At 30.7% G+C, this 23,543-nt stretch overlaps 3 protein-coding genes across 3 annotated transcripts in view; 1 reads left to right on the forward strand and 2 right to left on the reverse strand.

Annotated features, from left to right (window-relative positions):
- LOC125057748 overlaps positions 1–4,575 on the reverse strand; it is a 28,869-nt gene extending 24,294 nt beyond the window's left edge. The window contains exons 1-2 of the mRNA XM_047661623.1: positions 4,444–4,575; positions 4,037–4,145 (exon numbers count right to left, since the gene is read on the reverse strand). Of these exons, the coding sequence (XP_047517579.1) occupies positions 4,037–4,099 (63 nt within the window). The 5' untranslated portion in view covers positions 4,100–4,145; positions 4,444–4,575. The remainder of the gene's footprint in view (positions 1–4,036; positions 4,146–4,443) is intronic.
- A 12,152-nt stretch (positions 4,576–16,727) lies between these two features.
- LOC125063004 lies at positions 16,728–19,962 on the forward strand. Its single transcript, XM_047669192.1, has 4 exons — positions 16,728–16,810; positions 18,406–18,548; positions 18,646–18,783; positions 19,428–19,962. The coding sequence occupies exons 1-4, from the start codon at positions 16,808–16,810 to the stop codon at positions 19,624–19,626; spliced, it is 483 nt and encodes a 160-aa protein (XP_047525148.1). The 5' UTR covers positions 16,728–16,807; the 3' UTR covers positions 19,627–19,962.
- On the reverse strand, positions 19,934–23,142 carry LOC125063003. Its single transcript, XM_047669190.1, has 3 exons — positions 23,045–23,142; positions 21,167–21,248; positions 19,934–20,887 (listed from the first exon to the last, which is right to left on the reverse strand). Exons 2-3 carry the CDS (start codon positions 21,240–21,242, stop codon positions 20,139–20,141), a joined length of 825 nt encoding a protein of 274 aa, XP_047525146.1. The 5' UTR covers positions 21,243–21,248; positions 23,045–23,142; the 3' UTR covers positions 19,934–20,138.
- Between the last annotated feature and the right edge of the window lie 401 nt (positions 23,143–23,543).

Consider the following 23,543-nt stretch of genomic DNA (forward strand, 5'->3'; position numbering starts at 1 on the left):
GTATTTACAATTTTACGTTAACATATACATCTTTAGTAAAAAAGGTTATAGTGATTCATATATAATACTAGCCTGATTAAAAATATTGATTGAAAAAAATTTAAAAATTTACTTCATGCAAATTATAAATCTATAAATGTAAACAGAGAAATTGAAATCAATTGAAACTATTGAAAAAAATTCATAACCCATAAAAGTGAATTTTTTTAATCAGGGTAATCTTGCAAATTTTATTTTTATTATAAGAAGACGAAATATACAAAAACAACAATTAAAAAATTACTTCTATTTATTGTAAAAAATTAAAACTACAATTTTTATATTTTTATTATTCTGAATCTTCTTCGTCATCACTCACTGTTTCACTTTTTTCGACAATGTCTTCTATCTTTAAAGGTGTATGATCCCCAATGAATCCTACTGGTTTTAAATATTCATCTAAGAACTATCCGCAGTTCTCAGGCTCAAGTTTCACATATATTTATAGATTTATAATTTGCATGTAGTAATTTTTTTAATTTTTTTCAATCAATATTTTTAATCAGGCTAGTATTATATATGAATCACTATAACCTTCGTTTTTACTAAAGATGTAAATATACTTTAGTGTCACATAAAAAATATACAAATAAATAATTAATTGATAAAAAAAATTAAATAACTATTTCTCTATTTAAATAATAAACTACTCTAAAATGATGCATAGTATATACGAGTCCATCGCTATCCTTTTCTTTTCCAAGCTCAAATAGCATGCGCACTCTCTTTCTTTAAGTGGGCGGACTTTAAACAGCTGCTATGCTGTGTCCTCTTCTATCGCATGGGATGGTCGGTTGGGACCTCTCAGTCGCACACATTCACTTGGAGCAATATTTTACTTTTTAAAATTCGACAACCGCAATTCTGGACTGATTTTTCGCAGCCAACCCTATACCACCGTGTTCAGAATAAAATAATCTTTAATTTCATTTAAATTTCATTCAATAAACAGACCGTTGCAAATGCTAGTACAGATTTACCTGTTTATACCTGGCAACCCGATAGTTGTGACCGGAAAAGAATGGGCAGCATAAAGTTTGCATATTCTATGGGCTTCATACTTTCGATTGGTATAGAATTTATCTAATAATCATACCGGTGAAATGTTTCAAAAAATATTTTTTTTAAATTATTAATTATACATACTCTGGATTGAAATTTGCTAGACAACCCATATGGATTATATTTATTGACATATTAAATTAAATATAAAATACGTTTCATTAAATAAGCATCTCGGTGAAGGTCGTTGTATAGGGGGATCTTAGACCATTACTTTATAGAAGACTCAATTATGATTTTTAGGAAAAAAAAAATTTCTCAACTAATTATTTAAACAATAGAAAATTAAAAAAAACGATTATAAACAATTAAAAATTGTTATTAAGGAAAAATTTTTTTTTTAAAAATCATAAAATTTTTAATGTAATAAAGTTGTGTTAAATTTTTTTTTTTAAATATTGATTTAATCAATTTGTTTAAAAAAAATTTATCAACAAATGGCGGGAATTTTTTTTTTTGCAAATTAATAAATATCTTGTATTAATAAAAAAACGATTATATGATGATTGAGAAAAAAAAATTTTTTTTTAACATCATTACATGGATTTTTAAGTTTTTGTTTAAGTAAAAAAATTGTTATAAACAAAGTATAAATATTTTTTTAACTTTTATGGCACGATCTTGTTAAGTATGTATGTAAGAAAGGCTCTACGAAGCGAAATATTTTTACGACCATTATTTAAACATTTTTTTTCACTTACAATTAAGACGGTCGTTCGAGAAAATTTCGTTAGTTAACAATTATTTAACTTGTTGAAAAATTAACTTTAAGTAAAATTTTCAACGGGAATAAATTAATTATAGTGTTTAGAACACACCATAATTTTTTCAAATTAAAAAAAAAATATTCAATACCTTAAATAAATTAATTAATGTGCCGTAGTCGCTTTTGACGCCACGCGCGAATCCTAAAAATGTCACCCGCAGACCTATTTTCAGCGTTAAATTAACATTATAAATAATGGAGATAGAGTTCTGGGAGTCAGGAGTTTTTTATTAGAAATTTCCTCCTCTTTCAGAATCTTTATTAATAGTTTATATAGAAATTTCTTAAATATTAATAGTTTATTAAATAATGGCAAAAAACTAAATGCCATTATTTTTTCATCTTTAATGGTCTATAACTTTTGCAATTTTTTATGTGCTAATACACGCTTTTAGCACATTTTTCTAGACGTCATTCCGGTTCCAATGAGCTATCGCACATAATTTTAGGAGTAGTATCTCTATTTTGTTCCATTTTCAACTTGTCGACTAGACTAAATCATCACAAGCTTCTATTTAATTGTAATTCATGACCCATGAGTTACTCCAAATAGAAGAAAAATCTTGTATACCTACTATAAAATTAGGAATTGGTAGCGATATTTATCATTTGTTTTGTTAAGCTGATAAGTCCAAATATGTGAATATCTTTGACTTTATTTGTATCTGTATTGCAACAAATTTTAAAATTTAATTTCAAACTATTCAGTATTCACGGCTATAACAATCAACGGATTACCACACTTGATGCTACAAATTATTATAATTTGACAAACACGGCCATGTAATGCCCAATTTGGTATCACACGAGTCACGCATTTGATATTTATATGATCAATTTTATTATCTTTAGAGGCTCTCCATTTTTAGGTCATGAGACTCTACGACATTAAGGAATGGATATCGTAGGGGCAGTGCTACGCTGTAGTAGAAGGACTGCTCGTAGACTATACCTTTGGAGGGATAATTTTATAAATATTTTAACGAATCTACTTACACATATACACTCCGAAGGTAATATTGATATGTAGACGTTGAAACACACTAAACCTTCACTATTTATCTACATAAACAACCGCAAATTTTTTACCAAGACGCAGAATAATTCAAAGAAAGGAATCTCTAATTAATATAAAAAATCATCACTCTAACTGTTGGTTCGCTTACATCCACGGTTTCGTGTGACGAAGTCGCGAGGATAGAAGCTGGTATAATAAAAAACCGTCAATAAATGTTTCAATAACCTCATGTACCTAATTAATACTCAATATAGAAAGTTGAATCAATCTTAACGTATTTACTAGAATAGTTTTAATCGCCTTGTCTATTTCGTTGTGAAATTTAGGATCAAAATATGTAGTATTATAATGATAATTAATTCAAATGTGCATGTAATATGCAGTTTTAAAAACCAATGACCTAATTTAAATCGTAATCTAGAAACCAGTTTCACATTGTAACAACAATACTTTTATAATTTTTTAGTTATGGTTAAAGAAATCGTTTTATACTTAACATTTGAACACTTACAAACTTCTTTCCTGACATTAAGAGATTACGGGAAAAATTGTAAGATTACTATCTGAGAAAGTTGTTACTAGTTTTATTCACCATTGTGAGAGTGACACAAATGTTATCATTATCACTTACATACTAAATACTACAACTTTAGAAGATTCATGGTTAGACTAACAGATGTACTAGATCAAAACATACAATTGTTATCATACACCAAAACAAATATAGAAATGTATTTATTAAAATGAAAATGCATGGTAATGGCATTTGCCAAATTAATTAACGATTAATTTAAGGAAATAAAGGACTCTTCTTTTCTTCGATTAGATTAATATTGAACTTATTAAAATCTAAACAGCTGAAGGAACCGTTGACAATTAATGAACTTTGATCAACGATCTTATTTTATGTAGGTCATGTTTAAAGTTATAAACGGTTTTGTAAATATTTGATAGAACAATAACAACAATTTTAATCAGAACCACGATAACCTCTCCCCTTGACTCGTTGCCGACAAATAAACATAGACTTGATACATAAATAACTAACTAAAATAACTAATGGATTCTCGAAAACTTCTACAGTCTATGTATATAGCTTCATGATCATAGTGTATAATTATGTGTATGTAAACAAAAGAAAAACTTCTCACCTGACTCGCAACAGAATAGATCCACAGTAGTGTTGCACACAATGAGACAATGTTTTTATTCATTTTGACACAATATAGTCACTGTCCAATTAGCATCACTGAAGTTTACCTGGAAATTACGAAGTTGTACTATTAACATAAATTAAACAACTCCGAATAATTAAGATATTAATAGTTTTTGCACAAAATCTTGTTAGCAACGAACTTATTAATAAAGCCACAATATGGATTTATAGGTGTTAGATATAAACAAAAAATTTATGTCAAACAAATCATATATCACTAGAAGTCAATGAATATGATAATTTTTAATTTACCTAATAAACTTCTGTTTGATTTCATAATAACTAATCTACATACAATCATGCATAATAAATTCCTTTAAAATTAAGAAACCGTCAACTTACTTATTTAAAAATATGTTTCTTAAATTTCGCGCAGATATTCGATCCTATGATCATTCGATTCGATAAAATTCGTTAACGCGACTCGTGCGAAGAACGCCGCGCTTCGATAGAGACTGATATTACGATGAGCACTCTAATCATACCCCTTCTTTGCTTGCGTCCTTGAACGTACACTTTAGTCACGGGCTATGGCGCATCCGTTCTTTTGAATCTAAATGGGTCGATTTGTGGAAAAAAAATTAGGTGTGTCAAAGGTCGCCATTGTCTATGTTGTCACGACTGCCAAATACAACTGACAAGTTTATTTATGTAATTTTAATATTCCTTCCTGTCACCTGTTGTTTTGTGACATGTGTTAAATCTATATATATAAAAATGTTATGTTGGTTTGTGTACGCTTCAAAAACTCAAAAAGTTCTGCACCAATCGAGCTTAAATTTTAGCAGCATATGTAATCCCCATCAAGGATTGTTTTTATTATGTTTTTTCTTTTTCTCCACAAGTATTGTAAAATTAAACTTATATGAAATGTTTTCTTTATTTTGTGTCTCATTTCTCAAGCATTCAATCACAATGTGCCACAGCGAAGCGTGGTAGGGAACAGCTAGTGTTTTATAATAATTTTATTACATTTGAGAAGATTTATAATAATAAAGCCAATTCCATACTATACACCCATCTGATTTGCAATGTACAAATCAGATGAGTGTTAGTTATTGTTGTTTCCATTACTTCATGTACTGTATGGACATTTGTTTTGGGTAAAGGTCTCCTCCTGAATTTTCCATTTGGATCTGATCTTTGCTTCCTACATCGGTTTCTCCCAAGAGCCCTGTATGATTTCGTCAGTCCATCTGTTTTGTGGTCCTCCCACATTTCTTTTTCCTGGACGTCCCTACGGATAACTTCGGCGTCCCATCTTTTGTCTGTACACCTTGCAATATATCCATTTTAATTTCATCTGTAATGGAGCTAAATTAACATTACCTTAATTATTATTGAGAATAAATGAAAAACCTTTTACTAATGCTATGGGAGTAGATATTAATTTGAACCAAAGATGTTACTAAAAGCTCAGAACTCAGTACGATTTCCTCCATTAATATCTAAATCATCAACATCTTGGGCGAGTGTTTTCTTATGAGAAAAATAATTAAATATAAATAATATTTCCAATCTTTTGTAAACATGGTATGATTAAATATCGTTAAGGCTGGCGACATGACTTATAAGGATAGTTATTTGACCTATTATAATAGGTTATGTTTTACTATTACTATTATAACCATTCCTTAAACAGACAAGAGCGAAAATATATGTATGATGTAACCGCCTGCATAACTTTGTTACACTCGTTTATACTATCGTCAACTAATTAAACATTATTTAGATTAATAAAACATTGATTTTGAAATACAAAGTACTTGACAACTCTCTTCACTTATAAAACAATGTTAATTTGTCACAGATGTAAACTGTAACAAGAATAGCGGACATTGACTGGTACACCTTAAAATGATCCTAGAAATCATTTCGCGTTTTTACTTATGACTCAGAAAAATAAAACCTTACTGGGATATTTTTTACATTCTTTTGAAGATGTTTCCTAATTACCACAGCAGATGTGCTAGCAAAAAATACAAGTATCGTAAAATTACAACTATGTACATAGAATGTAATGGTCATCCGGCCTCTGGCCTTTAGACAATGAATCATAAATGGTTTGTAAGCATATTAAAAAAATTCCCATAACTTCCCCGTGAGATACACATATCTATTAGGACCTCTTTAACTTAAAAACGTTATTACTGGAAAGCCTTATTTTTGATTTCAAAGACACATTTGCAAGCGTGTATCTGGGAATAGGAATGTAATCAGCTGCGACATTTGTAACTTCCAATTTGAAAACTTCTTTTAAAAAGTTTTTCTATTCATTTGGGTTCCAGTGATTCACTTAAGATCTTAGCATCCATACAACCGCAGACGATTATGTTTTATACTAGGTATATATTATTACGTATAAAATATAGTTATTGTAATGTTGATTAAAGATTATGTTTAAGTCAATCAAAGTCTACCGCCCTAGGCAAGGGTCAAACACAAAAACTGAACGGTCGAGTAATTAGACGAAGCCGGGTGAAGGCTGTAGTGGTGATTGACAAACCGACAATTGATGCGTGATTAATGATATTCTGATTAACCCGATGCAGTAAAACATTATTTAATTATTTATTAAATCACTTGACACAGTTAAAATGCTTTGCATTCTGTGTAAATGCCACTTGGGCATTATTCTTCCAACTTCGTAAATGCGCAATAATTATTATTCTATCATGAAGAGCTTAACAAATTTGGATAAAACTACATTAGATAATTTTTTATCACAGAGATGGAATACAGTCAGTACATACAGTTTTGTTGTATCTCATTAATACAACAAAACTCATGTTCAAGCGATATTAATTATATGAAAAGATCGCAGGCAACAGCGAATGTTTTCTACGTTTCCATATTAGCATATTCTACTGTATTTCGGGTTCATATTCTTCGGCATGGCCAGTCTCAATAGAGATTACAGGCGAGGCTGATAGCCATCGCAAAAATGTATCGCTTACTAGACAGCTTTTTAGATTTTAATCTTGCTAAAAAGGAAATTACACAATTAAAAAATAATCAGTTAATCAAAATCGAATAATTGATTGGTCTAAATACTGAGATCGATTGTACGATTATCCTACGCCTTAGTGGTATGCGATTTCATATGTATGGTAGGTATGTGGTTATATTTCATACCGTACCTATCTTTTTTGTATTTGATCTGAACTGATAATTAAATAATTACTTTTATGTTTTTTTTTTGTTATGTATTATTATAAATTATAATTATACATAACCTCAATCCAGTAAAAAAGTGTTTTCCTTATTTGTGTAAAAGTTATGTCAATAAAAGACCATACTAATTACTTTTTTTTGAGTGCTAAATAACACAGAAACATGAAATTACTCAAGTATAAAGAAAAATATCGATAAAACTATTTGAAATTCTAAATACTGTTAATGTTAAAACTGAACAAATAATAATTTTTATAAGGTATTCAAGAATTATTATATTTAATTGTTTATTGGCATCCTTATATTTTAATGTTAATGCCAAACTAAAAGCTAAACAATTTTTGACAAAACAGCACAGGTGGCGTTGAAGATGCACAGTATGTGTAATGGACAATATTTCCTCTCCAAATGGTTCGATAGAGGCGCAGAAAGTAGGTAATTCATATTTCAGTGATCAGAACCATTCAAGGAAACTTCAATAAAACATCAGAATTATTTACAATACGACAACATTGGCACTATAACTTTCGTGGTAGAACCTTGACCGAGAACAAACCACATTGTTAAAAATAACAATTATTATCTACGGAAGTTTTAACCCAAAAATGCAATGTTACATAAAATAGAGGGTTAAAGAAGCAAATTTAACTAAACATATTATTATTTTTGTTAAGTTAAACCGCGTTTATGGCCCATTGGTAGCTCGTGGCGTACGCTAAGATATTACTTTGGCAGGTACAGAACAATGATAGGTTTAATCAACAGACATACATATGCCCGCTCTATACTGGAGGATAGTGGACTACAGATTGTTTATTTACATGTAGAGAAATACTATATTATGCAAAAAAAAATAAAGGAATATTGTTCAATCTATATTTTTTTATTTGTGTTTATGGAACAGGGGGTAAACGGGCAGAAGGCTCAACTAATTTTAAGTGATACCGCCGCCCATGGACACTCACAATGGCAGATGATCCGCAAGTGCGTTTCCGACCTTTTAAGAATTGTTACGCATTTTATATATATTGGTATATGCAAGCTTTATGTATATTTTCTGTTTAAAATGTTCTATAGGAATAGTAATAAAAGCCTATAATATGTAAGCTATGATTTTTTTTCATCTACTACATTACGCTTCAGCCCGTTGTTAGTACGAGAATGTAAGTGCGTGCTCCTATTTCACCATGCCTCCTGCTGATAGAGGACAAATTTTTGGTTATTTTATTATTATTTAATACTTAAGATGTAATGTGGAACATGGTGTAATGGTTGCAGCTCCTTACAAACGTTGAGTAAAACAAAAAAACATGGCGAGTAAAAAGAGTGGCAGAGAGTTTAAAGCCAGTTCTTCTTTTCCGTCCTACGCCCTTGATTTAAGAACTGGCAGTAAATGTAAAATTAGAAGCATTTAATGTATATTTCTTTTTTGACGTTCATAAGTGTACATTGAAAAAATAAATGAATAAATGATTTTTTACTTTGGAATAAAAATATGGCAAATAGGGTTTAGGCTAACTGACCTAACATCTGACACAACACAATAGTAAACGCGCTACAGGGTTAAATTTGTCTGGTGAATCGGGTCAATGTCGATGTTTCAGGTTAAGTAAGTTTGAGGAACGGATATAAGGATCAGACGTCGTACGCTTGACCTGCGCTTGACCAGGCGATACGTATCGCCCGTCGGGATTTATTGTATGGATACGACGCTAACCATAAATTTGTGGACTTCTGAGACATATTCAAAGTCGTCAATTGAAAAGTAAATCATAAATTTAAAGTATCCTGAAGTATACACACTATAGAAAAAAATATATTTTTTGGTTAATCGATTTACTAAGTAACTTAAGTAAGCAGTAAGCCTTAACGAACGACGATATAAAATTCCTAAATACACTTTTAACCTGTGGTTCACGCAAATTATTTATTAAAAAAATATGTGGCGCTACCACCTCTTTAGGATTGGGCCTCATATTTCAGAATCCGTTTCATGATAACTTTTTAATGTAAAAGGCAAGTAGGTGATCAGCCTCCTGTGCCTTACACACGCTTTCGACTTTTTGGTTCTAAGGCAAGCCGGTTTCCTCACGATGTTTTCCTTCACCGTTCGAACGAATGTTAAAAAAACATTAATGTAAAATAATACAGAAATGTTTTTCTGTCACTGTGGTTTGTAAATTTTCCAAAAATCATTGTCTTACTGATTGTATTGTCGTCGTTGTGCAAGTGTTTAATTGTTCTATTATAGCTCCGCCCGGATGTTGGTAAAGAGATTTTTCTTTTGTACCACAGATTTACAGTGAGCAGGTACATCACTTTCAAATTCGCAACATCTTATGAATTTACTGGACGATTTGCTTTGATAGGTTACACTACAACCTTTTCAACCTCAGATTTTTGTATCTCTTTTATGATGATTTGTCAATTTAATAGTCAAGTAGGTGATCAGCCTCCCGTGCCTGAAACACAATGATTTTTTGGGTCGAAAGCGAGCCGATCGTTCGAGCGAATGTTAAATGCGCACATAGACAGAAAGTCCATTGGTGCACAGCCGGGGAGCGAACCTACGAACTCAGGGTTTGAGAATCGCACGCCGACTAGGCTAATACTGCTCTCAAATACTCAGAAACCATACTATATTATTAAGAAAAACATCACTTATCTGAGACACATTAAAAAATTAAGTGAAAAGTAGTGCCAAATTGTATTTCTAAACATTTAAAATGATTGATACGTATCGGTTACCTGTTTTACGACACATTGTTGGAAGTTCACACAATTGTATTTGTTTCTACACATAATATACTTATTTAGAAGGTTAAAAAGTGTTATAATACCCTGGGAAAGTGTTGAGTTTAGGAGTTGCTTGTAAGTTTGACAAAATAATCGGTTTAACGAGTGAATAATTATGAAACAACATTTTAATTAGTTTATTTTCGGTCACAGTATTGTTCATATTTTCTTATGTTTATGAGAGTGTAGACCTTCAGTGCAGCCTCAAACACATCTCTGTAACCTTTACTGGGCAAATGACGTGCTAAGCTTTTTGTACTTTCTAACACAAAGTCTGTCTTACCCACAGTGTCGCAGAGCTCTAATTCTTATTTTACAGTATTTTTTTAGTTATAGTTTTTAAGCACATTTAATGCCTGTATTTAAAGGTGGGCAAATAGTTTATAACTGACTTAAAAAACTGAAGGATTATGTTATCAATTCGACGTGGGATAGTTTAATCAAATTTACTTTTGTACGTTTCTAGATGTCTGCTTTTATTGTAATGCCTTATGGCAGACTTAAAAAATTATAGTTTTGCTATGACTATACGGTTCTATGTATAGACTAATTAGTGGTATGTACGTTTTTTTATCTTTTATGACAAAATGTCTTGTCTAACTTGAAGTAAAGTCTTGCATTGTGTTTAAGCGTATTTATAGCCAGTAAAAACTTGTTAAGACAATTGGTTTTCAGACCCCATAATTAGGTACTAGTTCCTGATGATATAATGGTTTTAGCACCTTTGTAAGTGTCGTGAGATCTGCACGTGTTTGTTTTGTGTCTGAATAAGGTGGGCGGGTCTGGGCAACGCAGATTTAAGACATTTCAAATGTCTTAACTAACGCAACTCTAAATCACATATGAAGAAATATTTATATACGTTACATATACATATGATGAAACATTTAAATGATCTTTCTTAATTCTTCCAGACAATAAAGTAATATTAAAAAACTTTATAACTTAAAAAGTCGGGACTTAGGGCTAAGTATAACTCCAGTATGTCAAAAACGTATTGGATTTGTTGAAAGAGACTTGGAGGGTCATATTCAAGTTAGAATCTTTCAATAAATAGCATTTGGTATTTGTCATGATTTTAATAGAGATTGACCCGGAAGCTCGTTTATGAGATGTCACGTAACAGTTAAAAGTAAATCTCTTTATAGTTAATCGTGACTTCTTTGTCTTCGCCAGAGAAATCCTGCCTAGACTTTGTGTAATGACTAAATGCACACTACTATAATATGTACAGGAGAGACATTGACTTAGTCATACTGTTTACATTTGTGTACATGTGTCGTGTAAAGATCTAATTTTATTGTAATTGAATTATAACTGATAGGATTGCTGAAAAGTGTTTTGTTTTTTTAGTTAAGATCAAATTTGCGTGGTTGTAGATGTAACAAAGTAAATTAATCATAAACCAAAATAAACACAAAAAAATCGCACTGTAAATTGCTCAATTACAATATTTTATTTGGTCTAAAACAAGTTACAGTAAAATAGTACTTAATCGTATCAAGCCAACGCTTTAAATTACCCAAAAATAAAGTTTGTAAGTATATTCTTTATTATTACGACAGTCATATGTATACTTAATGTTTCCATTTAAGCAAATTGAACATCATAATGGTATCTAATTTGCTATACAATGTAGATTTTATACATGTGCTTTGAATTTTTGTTGAATAAAGGTATAAAGGAAGGAATAAAAGGTATACGCCTTTTTAAAAAGAATGGCAGTCAAACGAATTAAAGTAATAAATGCGCTATTATATTTCATGAGATTTCTGAGTGTTAATTAATCTATCATGATAACATGCTTTTTAATTCATTACATAGGTTGATATGTCTTTTTTACGTACCTAAATAGGCAAAATTACTCTCTACTTTAGTTCTCACTATGGTGCATGGCATTGCTTAACTTAAATTTGTCACATCTGAGTGACATTAGAGAAGTCAAGTGGTCTGGAGAATATTATCCTACTTGTTACACTGTCTAATAGTCTAGTCGACAAGTTGAAAATGGAACAAAATAGAGATACTACTCTTAAAATTATGTGCGATAGCTCATTGGATCCGGAATGACGTCTAGAAAAATGTGCTAAAAGCGTGTATTAGCACATAAAAAATTGCAAAAGTTATAGACCATTAAAGATGGAAAAATAATGGCATTTAGTTTTTTGCCAATATTTAATAAACTATTAATATTTAAGAAATTTCAAATAAAGATTCTGAAAGAGGAGGAAATTTCTAATAAAAAACTCCTGACTCCCAGAACTCTATCTCCATTATTTATAATGTTAATTTAACGCTGAAAATAGGTCTGCGGGTGACATTTTTAGGATTCGCGCGTGGCGTCAAAAGCGACTACGGCACATTAATTAATTTATTTAAGGTATTGAATATTTTTTTTTAAATTTGAAAAAAATATGGTGTGTTCTGAACACTATAATTAATTTATTCCCGTTGAAAATTTTACTTAAAGTTAATTTTTCAACAAGTTAAATAATTGTTAACTAACGAAATTTTCTCGAACGACCGTCTTAATTGTAAGTGAAAAAAAATGTTTAAATAATGGTCGTAAAAATATTTCGCTTCGTAGAGCCTTTCTTACATACATACTTAACAAGATCGTGCCATAAAAGTTAAAAAAATATTTATACTTTGTTTATAACAATTTTTTTACTTAAACAAAAACTTAAAAATCCATGTAATGATGTTAAAATTTTTTTTTTTTCTAAATCATCATATAATCGTTTTTTTATTAATACAAGATATTTATTGATTTGCAAAAAAAAAATCCCGCCATTTGTTGATAAATTTTTTTTAAACAAATTGATTAAATCAATATTTTTTTTTTTTAAATTTAACACAACTTTATTACATTAAAAATTTTATGATTTTAAAAAAAAATTTTTTTCCTTAATAACAATTTTTAATTGTTTATAATCGTTTTTTTTAATTTTCTATTGTTTAAATAATTAGTTAAGACATTTTTTTTTACCTAAAAATCATAATTGACAGTCTTCTATAAAGTAACAGAAAAAATTTTTTTTTTATCAACAATTCTATTGTTTATTAACTTACCAATTTGTTATAAACAAATATTCAACTTTTGTTTATTTTTTTTCTAAAACTTCTAAAATTAACAAAACTAACCATATATAACAAAGTATAGAAAATTTTTTTTTTTATTTTAAATAAAATTCATGATAATCAAAAAATTTACAATTTTTTTTTATTATCATGGTCTATAACTTTTGTGGACCATCTTTAATGGTCTATAACTTTTGCAATTTTTTATGTGCTAATACACGCTTTTAGCACATTTTTCTAGACGTCATTCCGGATGTAATGAGCTATCGCACATAATTTTAAGAGTAGTATCTCTATTTTGTTCCATTTTCAACTTGTCGACTAGACTATAACATAACCACGATTCCTCGCAACAAAGTCATGGCACGCAAGATAGTGAGGGTAGCTCGTGGATAAATATTAATCTACCCACTTAACTTTTTAATAACCGAATTAGATTTTTTTTTTTGAATAAGAAAAGTTTAACAGCTTTATTAATGACAGACCATGACATAGACTTTCTAATATCGATCGATAAATGATAATTATGAAAATGTACAATACCTTGAACAATTTCTCAATACATTTAAGACATCTTTATTGTGTAGGCGTGGCAGGTTGCCCACGGGCTCTTAGCTCTACTCAACTTGACACCTTTCCTAGCACAATACTACAACTACGTAACATCGTATTTACACTGACATTTCATAAAGCGTACGTCTGTTCATTGGTACGCCATTGTTGTTTACACTGTCTTTAAAGTAAGTGAGTGTTATTATTATTCTTTTTCTCAATTTGTCATATAGAGCATGCAGTATCTATGCAGCTCCTTACACTCTTAAAAAAATAAAAAAATGGTTGATGTAAAGTCGGTTTACGATAGTTTAACGTGACAACGTCATAACAAATCATTGATTAAATGATTGCATACTTTTACGAATAAAACTGAATCATTATTGAATTATCACTATTTAATTAGAAAGAGATAACTTGTTATCTATCATCAATTATATGAATCACCATATTTTTTTAGGCAATTGTACACAACCTATTATTACTGCACCCGCCAACTGATGCTACTTTTTTTATAACAATAGAATAAATACTTAAAATTGTACTAGCAATCAGATTTTTAAAATGCAAAAATAATTAACCATTATTGCTGCAATTGTTGTTGTAATAAACAATAAAAACCACACAACGAAACAGTTCACGTGTAGATATTATGTAAGTTGTGTGCTGCCACTGTCTTTCTTCTCCTCGGACGCATAGGCCAATCGAGTGGAAGAGAGATAGATGCGGCGCAAGCGTACAATGAGCGTAATGGGACAATGAGTCATGCTTTTTCGTGACTTATAAACATTGCTGGCAAGTGTGTTTCTAGTTTCTCTCCTTTGTTTTACGGCCTTTTTTTTGAAAGCTGGTGTCATAAGTATACTTTAAGAAAAAAATAATTAGTCAAGTTTATAATTCCAGGAAAATATAACATTATTTCTAAGTGACATTGACAATGACAACTCACATATTTGGCTTTAATATTTTATATGTCACGCGAAGAAGCCCGCGGTCAACGACTAGTTGTTAAATAAAGTTCGAATGATAACTAGTGCTTGGAAGTGAGTTGCATCAATTTGAATATGTCAAGAAATGTTAAATTTTTTTCCAGCAAACAAACTCCAATTATGATGCAAGCACAGAACAAAACAAAAATTCCACAAACAACACGTATTTTTCTGATATTTAAATACAGTTTCTCCCTCTGCAGACCAGGATTAGGATGAATGCTGCTGCTGTCCGTGCCCCACCATAGCTGGTTTTATACCAACTAAGACCGAGTTATTATTATTGTAATCTATCAAGATACACTTAGTTTTTAAGATATAATTTGGAATTCCAAGCGCCATGGCCGGCCGTCGCGCCTCTGGCAGTGATGCAAACTCCCCAAAATGTTCCCCCTTACACCAACTTCAACAACCCCTAAATGTCTAATTAAATCCCCTTAAGTTTTTGTTGTACACTCCGATTTATTATACAATATATTCAAGTAGTTCTTGATATTTAAGTTATAGCTACGCTTAGAGTTTATATTTTAGTTTGTTGGTTGTGTGGCTTATTATAAATTGTATAGAATCGTGCAATTTTTAAGAGTATTTCAAATAAATTACCCGATACATACCCTCAAGACAATTTGATTCCTTCTAAAACCGCAAGTTGGGATTACTGGCCACTAGTATTTTCTCTGTACCAACGAGTGAAGCTGTTTTCGATTCCTCCTAAATGTAGGTATACTATATTGTATTAAATATCACAAAAATTGTCTTCATAGGGTGTTTATTTTGTATACTTATTAGCAATTAGCAAATTTAAATCTCATTTTAACATAAGGCCGATTTAAATAAGACACTTTATTATTTTCTATTTCTTTCGTCAATAGTTTCGAGAATCTCATACCTTTTAGACATGATAGCCGTATCATTAAAGGTAGTATTCATGACACATGGTCATATTCAAAGTCAATACATCAATGAAGATTTTGATAAGTGACAAGGCGTCTGTCACTTCTGTCTTAGTAATCGCTGACACGCACATATATTTATGGATAGACCTTTAGGTAATTTATTTGGAAAATCTAAGTACAACCAAACTTATTAATAATTAGCATCTAATAACATTATTAAACCGCCTTCATATCTTGAACATGGAAGGTCAAGTACCTAGTTTATTGTATTCATCTTCGTCGACTTCTGTGCAAATAAATTTTGTTTAAAATGTATATACCTATATGTTTTCTAAAGTTCCTGACGTAAAAGGAACCTACTATGTAAACGTAATAAAATAAGTTTCAGTATAAAATATGTAAGGAAACTTCATTATATCATAAACTGACAGTAACATATCGATGTATCGAAGTATCTCTTTGGAGCTCTATCCAGTACATATATGCTGGTATTCGGTTTGTTGTTTAAAAGTGCTTTTGTTACCGTTCCGCCACTGACCCTTGACTCCAAATGGATCACGATTTTTATGATTCAACCTTCGCATAACTGAATGATATATGAATCACGAGAAGAGCACTCATTTATTTAACGTCTAATCGTACTATATCTGTTTGAAAGATCATTCTTCGTATATGTTTAATTAGGATATTACAATGGCTGCCATTGGCTAAATAATATACAAAAAAAAAATTATTCTACACCTTTCTATAGCACGTTTGAAATCGCCAACGGCGTTCGTTCGTAATATATAATGATGTATACAAATGAGACTTGATGAATTATTGAGAATATAAATTACACATTGTCGAAGAAAATTAATGAACTTTATGTACCCGTATTAGATTTCAAATATACTGCACCACTATGTAGATAGTATAGTACAAATATATATTTCTTTAATTTATTTACGTTGCGATACTTTTAATGTAATTATAAACATTACTTTAAGTATATATTTTTATATTGTTAACCCGTGTTTTGTAATTTTTATCAAATTTCTTATTTAAGTTTTGTCTATTAAGACGTGATACTATTCCGTTATTATCTTTTGATATGTCCAAGATGTCCGCTATCAGCTGTTATCACTTCGCCACCTGATAACAGATAAGTGCTGATAACAGGCGCCAGTGTGAATTCAGTTGTTGGAGTTAAAACAATGTTCCTCAATACGTAGCAAAATGGTAAGTTTGTTATTCAATTACTGTCAATATTTATTTAAACAGACATCTAAATTTCCCATGTTATACAGTTATCCAAATATGTTTTAAAGTTATAAAATATTATGCATTAGAGACAAAAGACGTTTGGTGTAAACAAAAGGAATGCAAAGCTCCATTTACCGTATTCCCCGCTATTATTATTATTGACTGATTCACACTTTGTTACCTTATACATACGTATAAAAAAAACAAGTTACGTAAGGTATAAGGCAACGGGCGGCCTTATCGCTAACATGCGATTGCTTCCAGGCAACCCTAGTTTGAAACTATAAAATATTTCTTAAATATTTATTGTTTTTTTAAATTAATTTTAAAGAAACTCGAAAATACATTTTAAGAATATATGCAACAGCTTCGTTAGTATGCTATCATCATTCGCGGAATTTTCTATCAAATAAGTGAGAAATGATGTATTACAAATTGTTTCAACAATCTGTTATCTTTGTTTATCTATATCCAGTTCACGGGTAACATGTTATTGAAAAGAAATTAAGGTAATCGAAGATGGGAATCGGAACGTACAGACTTTATTCAAAACATAAATTCTTCAATATTCCATTCACATTAAATGTGAGTTAGAGCTTTTCATTTACTATTTGGGGGCTTTTCGATTACTAATAAACAAAGTTAAAAATTTTACAAGATAATAATAATAAGTTTTTATTTGCAAAGAAAGTGGTACATTTAGTTTGATTAATTATAAAAAAAATAATTTGTTTAAGCTTTGCTTCGAATACCTGCGTCATATCCGTATTTATCGACACAAACAAAACATGAATATAGTTATTAATTATATCAATACGTATCTTATCTTTCTTATCGTAAGGAATTTATATTCTTAACAAAAGATAACGCCTGTTCTATTTCTTAAAGCAAAAATATACACGTTGATTAATCGTGGGATACAAAGTAGTATCTTTGAATTATCTTTTTTATGGTTAAAGTATCTGAATCCAAATTGTATGTATATGTAATTTAATTATTGTTCTATTGGTTGGCATATTCGACTGCAGATTTTGAGGTCTTGGGTTCGTCAAGCGATTTTCTAAGAAAGAATTGTTAACTCTAAATTTGGAAGTAGCGGTTTTTGAACACCCCCCAGCTTCTGACAAGGGCATAAAGCTATCCGTCTTAATCCTGCCTTTATGATGCTGAAGTCGCATCGGACACCCGTCCAATCGCAGCTGGAGCAATGCAATAAAGAAGAACTTGAGTACTTATTTACACTTTTGCATTAAAAGATCTCTTACTTCGCAAGTCTCTCACGGTGGCTTATCTCTATTCATATAAGATATTTGGGTCCGTCTGTATAATACGTTGTATTTTGCTACAGAAAGTTTAATAGGAGCATACGAACTTTATTTTAATTAAAAAAATACAATATCTCTTGATTTTCATTAATATAACTAGTTTATATAATGACCGAAAAAAGCTGCTTAATAAGTTGAAAATACTTTCAGTAGGTATTTAAATATCTGTGATCATAAAACTATGAATCACTACATATTATTTTGGAAAGCGCATAAACATTAACGCTTAATTATTATTAATTTCAGGACACCAATACGATAATAATCGTAAGTGTATTCGGAGGTGCGTGGATCTTTCTCCTGTTGGTGTGTATAGTACTGTGCACGCAGGTGGCCAGCCTCCGGCGCAAGATACACGATTTGAATAACACAGGACGATTGCGAGTGCAGTTAGTGATTTTCCATATATTTCATCGTATTGTAAAGACACGTTACAGTAAGTAAATCATAATGCAATCATTACAAAAATATTCGTACTTATTTTAGGAAACTTAAAATGAGTCCTGAGGGAAACCACGCGTTCAACAACCCCAGCCTTGTGCCCGATGAGGAATTATCTCGCCGTGGCTTCTCTATGTACCAGCCCTCGGAGGAGGACGTTGAGAGTGGTAGAGGTACTGAGCGGTATGATATATATATTCTTCATGCATAAGAACAATACTGAGCATAACTTCAGTGTAATAGTTTGAATTTCGATGTCTAGCCAATTTCAATCATGATTTTACTCTCAATCAACCATACTTCGGTTCGGTTGGGGAAAAAGAAATCCGTTGTTTTGCGTGGACTATTTTATTATTGTTCCGAATTTTACCATTTGAATCAAATACGCACCGACAAAATTTGTTACAGAATAAAATTCTATTACTTGCTGCCATTTTAAAGGTAGCTTCATAATGCCTCTGTCAGTATTGGTCCTAATTAGCGAAATCTCTAGTAATCGATTTTCACAGTCTTATTGCTGTCAGGGCCAGACTACGATTATATAATGACCGCATCAAAGTGAGTGTGGCACTGTCTTGATGGAACAAAACACTTCTTCTGTTGGTAATGTCTGGCTTTGCTCCAAACAATCCATTGCTTGACATTGGAGATATGAATTTAGTATCTGGCTATGTGGCTGTGTTTCTTTTTCTCCAATTAATTATATTGCCTGACGTAAATAACCAATTTATACAACTATAAATATATGACATATAACAGATAGCTAAATTATAGGCTTCTTGCTTGAGTTTGATGTAAGAATTTATACAAAAATTAATGTATTCCAGGCAGACGAGTGGGGAGTTCGTAGAGGAGCTGACTCGTAAGATTGACGACAGACAGTACAGACAGAGTCAGACTAATGGCCAGGCGCCCCCCTTCTTACTGCAGAGCATAGAAGATAACAAGAGGAAGAGCAGGCAAATGGCAAACCCGACTACAAATAATGGACGCCAGAGTGACACTAATCCAAACTTTATATTTTAAATTTTTTCAGTAATAAAACAATTATATTCATAGTATACCTAAAACACACCAAAAAGAAAAAGTGATATTGCCAAGGATTCAAACATTGAGGACGCAAATTATGTTTATTTTCGCGACAATATTACAACAAACTGATAAAAAATATTTAATACTTTGATACTGAGCGTGTTGGTCATGGCTCTTCCTAAAGTTTATCAAAACCACTTGCTAACTGGGAGTAAAAATGCAGTAGTTTTCGTTCCTTTTGAAATATTCGAAAAGGAATTAGAAAACTTATTTTAATAATTAATCTATAAATAAAATTAAGTAAGATAAAATGAGTTTTATTTCACACGATCAACAGTGTTTAACTTAACATTACAATAATAATTTAACAAACATAACAATCTTAAATAGTTAATTATAAATATTGCACAAGTGGGCAGTCTCAAAGCTTATTATGCCAATTCAAATATGCAACTGGCAGACCTATTACAATAAAATCGAATGTAACATAATTGAAATATTGCCAATTATGCAATTCTATAACGCTTGATTTTCCGGATGTAAGGTCGTGTACCGGATCTGTAGGAAGTGGAAAGTCTTTTCCTGCACCTACCCGAACGGCATCTTGGACGTAAATTGTTATTCTTCAAGAACCTGACTTTGCTCTTCATTGGCTTTGCCTTTGCAGCGTATCGAGGGAATTCCTCCTCATCTTTAGGCTGATATTTTGGATACTTCTCGATACTATCATTAAAATCTGATTCAGCCTTACGTCCCTTATTAGATTCGTGAGCATCAAGGATATCTTGAATGCTTCTATATGCTTCTTCTTCTTCCGTTTTCGCTGTATAGGGCTTAAAATCACTTTCGGTTTCTGATAGATCGGCTTTGTATTTTTGGAAATCTTCAAGGTGTCTGAGGTAACTGTACATTTCTGGATCACTTGAATGGCTAATTGGTTTGAAGTTTGATAATCCTACAAAATTCAACGGTTTCGTCTTCTTTGTTTTTTCACTTTTAAGGTTCTTGCTGAATAGCTGAGCGTAACGGTCTCCGAACGTAAAAGGGTGAAATTGCTCTTCAGAACCTAAATCTTCATTGTCAATGGAGGCAAAGCGTTCCTTCTTTTTTGATTCTTGTGCTTTAATTTTTTTATTTAAATCAAAATCAAAAGTTATAGTTGGTGGTAAAGTTGATCCGTAAAGCTGTTTATCGGACGTCTTTCCATATATTTGGTCTAGCACTTTAATGTCATCCATCCAAAACTGGGCAAGACCTGAAAATTTGACAAAAAAGTAAGTAATTATGACAAAATAATATTTTTAAATTATATTTAAGTCATTTATGTTGAGTGTAAGAGTATTGTGTTATATCAATAATGTCTGTGGTCAAATTTATGCAATAACTCTCTAAACTTGTTACTGAGAAAGTACGCAGTTTGATTCTTCTCACAACACTTTCGAATCTATCTCGATACTGTATCGGTATTTTTTAAGACTCAATCATAAATTAATATTTTTTTATTTCAAGATTAAAGTATTTAAAAGAATATTACCAGAAGGCTTAGTAACTCCACCGCCGTGCACCGCAGACACCGCTAACATAATCGACAACCCACACAGCGCATCCATTTTTTACTGAAATTATTATTATTTATTAATATTATTCTGTTTATTATATAAATAGTTACAGGAGTAAGGAAGTTGTAGTTAAGTGTTTTTGTTACTCATTTGAAATGTTAACGAAAGCAAAAGAAAGTTATCGCGTTTATTGAAGCAATAAATTTATTGTATTATAAAATAAGCGAGTCTTTATGGGAAAGTTGTAATACAGCGAATACCGCTAATTGCACCAAGTAAAATCTCTTATTAAAAAAAATCATTGGCCAAATTCAATTGTTTATTTACAAAAATTTTTGAAAAATCGAATAAATTGATTGAATTTCAAAGCCCCATAACAAAACTTAAAATATTATTAAACACTTATTCTTGCATCAGCATATCTAATCTCAACTATAAAAAATATTCCTTTATTTATAAAATTTTAACTGTGGTTATTTCCAAAAAAAAAATCTCCTAGTTACTGAAGTAAAAAACACACACAAACAGTTTTAGTATATTTAATTATATCTATAAATGGAAAAGTATGTTTTTTTCCGTTGATTCATTTTTTAAGAATAATTGTAAGAGCACTATATAAACATGGAGCATAACTCAGAAACACTCAGAAATGCATCAGATCATACAGCCGACTGGAGTGCAGGGAGTATAAAGCTTTTAATCATACCACAATTCATCTGTAAACTGACTGTGTACACAAAAAAAATATTTTTATTGAACAATTTACACAAAACAGTTGCTTAAAAGCAAACTGCCCTGTATTGGCAGAAGAATCTACTTTTATTTCCTTTCTCAGTAGCCAATAAATATTCAGTCTATTTCCAATTATAATTCTAACTCGATCTTTATTTATTATAACAAAACAAAAAAAAATATAAAGAACAAAATACAAAGCCGCATCTTTTCTAAAATAACGTTTATTAAACACGAATGTGGCCAACTTCCAAATTTTTTATTTTCACACAAATTAAAAAATACATTATTATTTACAAAGAGTTATTAATGGGGAATGCATGTAAGGAATTAGAAATCTAAGATAATTTAGAAATATCAAAAAGGTTAGTCGACATCACAGGAGACCGAAGATCTGGCAGCTACCTCGGACAAAGAATTAGTCTAGCTATTCAAAGGGGGAACGCTGCCAGTATTTTCGGAACCTTGCCTAAAGGGACTCCTTTTAATAATATATTTTAGTTTATGTTAAGGTTAATTATTTATTTCAATGTATTTTATTATTATGTTTTTATTGTATTCTTCCCCAGTAGGTTATATTTAAATAATGTCGTAAATTATTAAAGATATATATCGTTATAATGATATACTTCATGATACGTCATAAAAACTTTGTAGATAACATCCAGTATGATAATATTTTGATCCCAGTGGATAAGTTAGTCAGTACTAACTAGATAAAAGTGGAATTACCAAAAGATTAGGAAAGTAGAAGATTACTTATATTTGGCCCTAAAGATAACAATTATTGAAAAGTCACGTTGTCAATAAGTGATAATAAAATGATTCGTATCGGGTGCTTATATTTTCTAATTTAATGAGATAATATATTCATTATGTTATAAAAATAATGCATCGTTAATTTTGTTAGTGTTTAAAAAAAAAGTAAATTTGTTCTTTATTAGATTTAATTATCTCTTAATTCATATATTATTTCTTTAACCAAAGATATGCTTAAGTAGCTACTTACGAAAGCTGGCATCAGAAAATAGACCATATATTGTTTTAAGTACTGATAAGAAAAGCCAATTAAAATTTATTTAATTTAATGGAGCAATAGGTTAATTGAGAAATGTTTTTACCTTATGACCACAGCACATCTCACTTTTCTCCACACAAATGCAACATAAATGAAAGTGCTAAAGACCCGCGCCTTACTTTATAAGTTCGCTTCCACCTCTGCGCGTGCGACTCTTGTACGGCGATTTCAAACTGCCCAGTCATTGAACGTAATACAATAATGAATGTCAAATTAATGCCTTCGTTGCATAATTTTAAAAAGCTCCGTACTCGTAGTAGGTACTGCTAACATTGACAATTTCTACGAAAGTAAACAAACATACGCAAATTTTTGTCACTTTTATTTATTTTCACAAAGACTTGCGACTGTGAAGGACATTATGAGGCCTTGTAAAGGTTTTTTGTTAATCTATGGTTCTTAAGATATATATAAGTGAAATCTTAAATATTATTATCACTAGAGACCGGGAGCCTGAATGGGAGCGAAGTATTAGCTAACTTTTAACTCATAAAATTCTGCAATACTTCCCTCCATAAAGCATGCCTTTTAAATCAGATGAA

This window comes from Pieris napi, chromosome 2 (genome assembly GCF_905475465.1).
Source record: "Pieris napi chromosome 2, ilPieNapi1.2, whole genome shotgun sequence".
Classification (NCBI taxonomy): domain Eukaryota; kingdom Metazoa; phylum Arthropoda; class Insecta; order Lepidoptera; family Pieridae; genus Pieris; species Pieris napi.

Excerpts from the sequence above, each read along its gene's own strand:
- LOC125063004 (XM_047669192.1), top strand. Across the intron at positions 18,549-18,645 it reads ACAGGACGATTGCGAGTGCA|GAAACTTAAAATGAGTCCTG; the intron begins GTTAGTGATTTT and ends TACTTATTTTAG. Across the intron at positions 18,784-19,427 it reads AGTGGTAGAGGTACTGAGCG|GCAGACGAGTGGGGAGTTCG; the intron begins GTATGATATATA and ends AATGTATTCCAG.
- LOC125063003 (XM_047669190.1), bottom strand. The coding sequence starts at position 21,242 with ATGGATGCGCTGTGTGGGTTGTCGATTATGTTAGCGGTGTCTGCGGTG. Across the intron at positions 20,888-21,166 it reads TGGAGTTACTAAGCCTTCTG|GTCTTGCCCAGTTTTGGATG; the intron begins GTAATATTCTTT and ends TCAAATTTTCAG.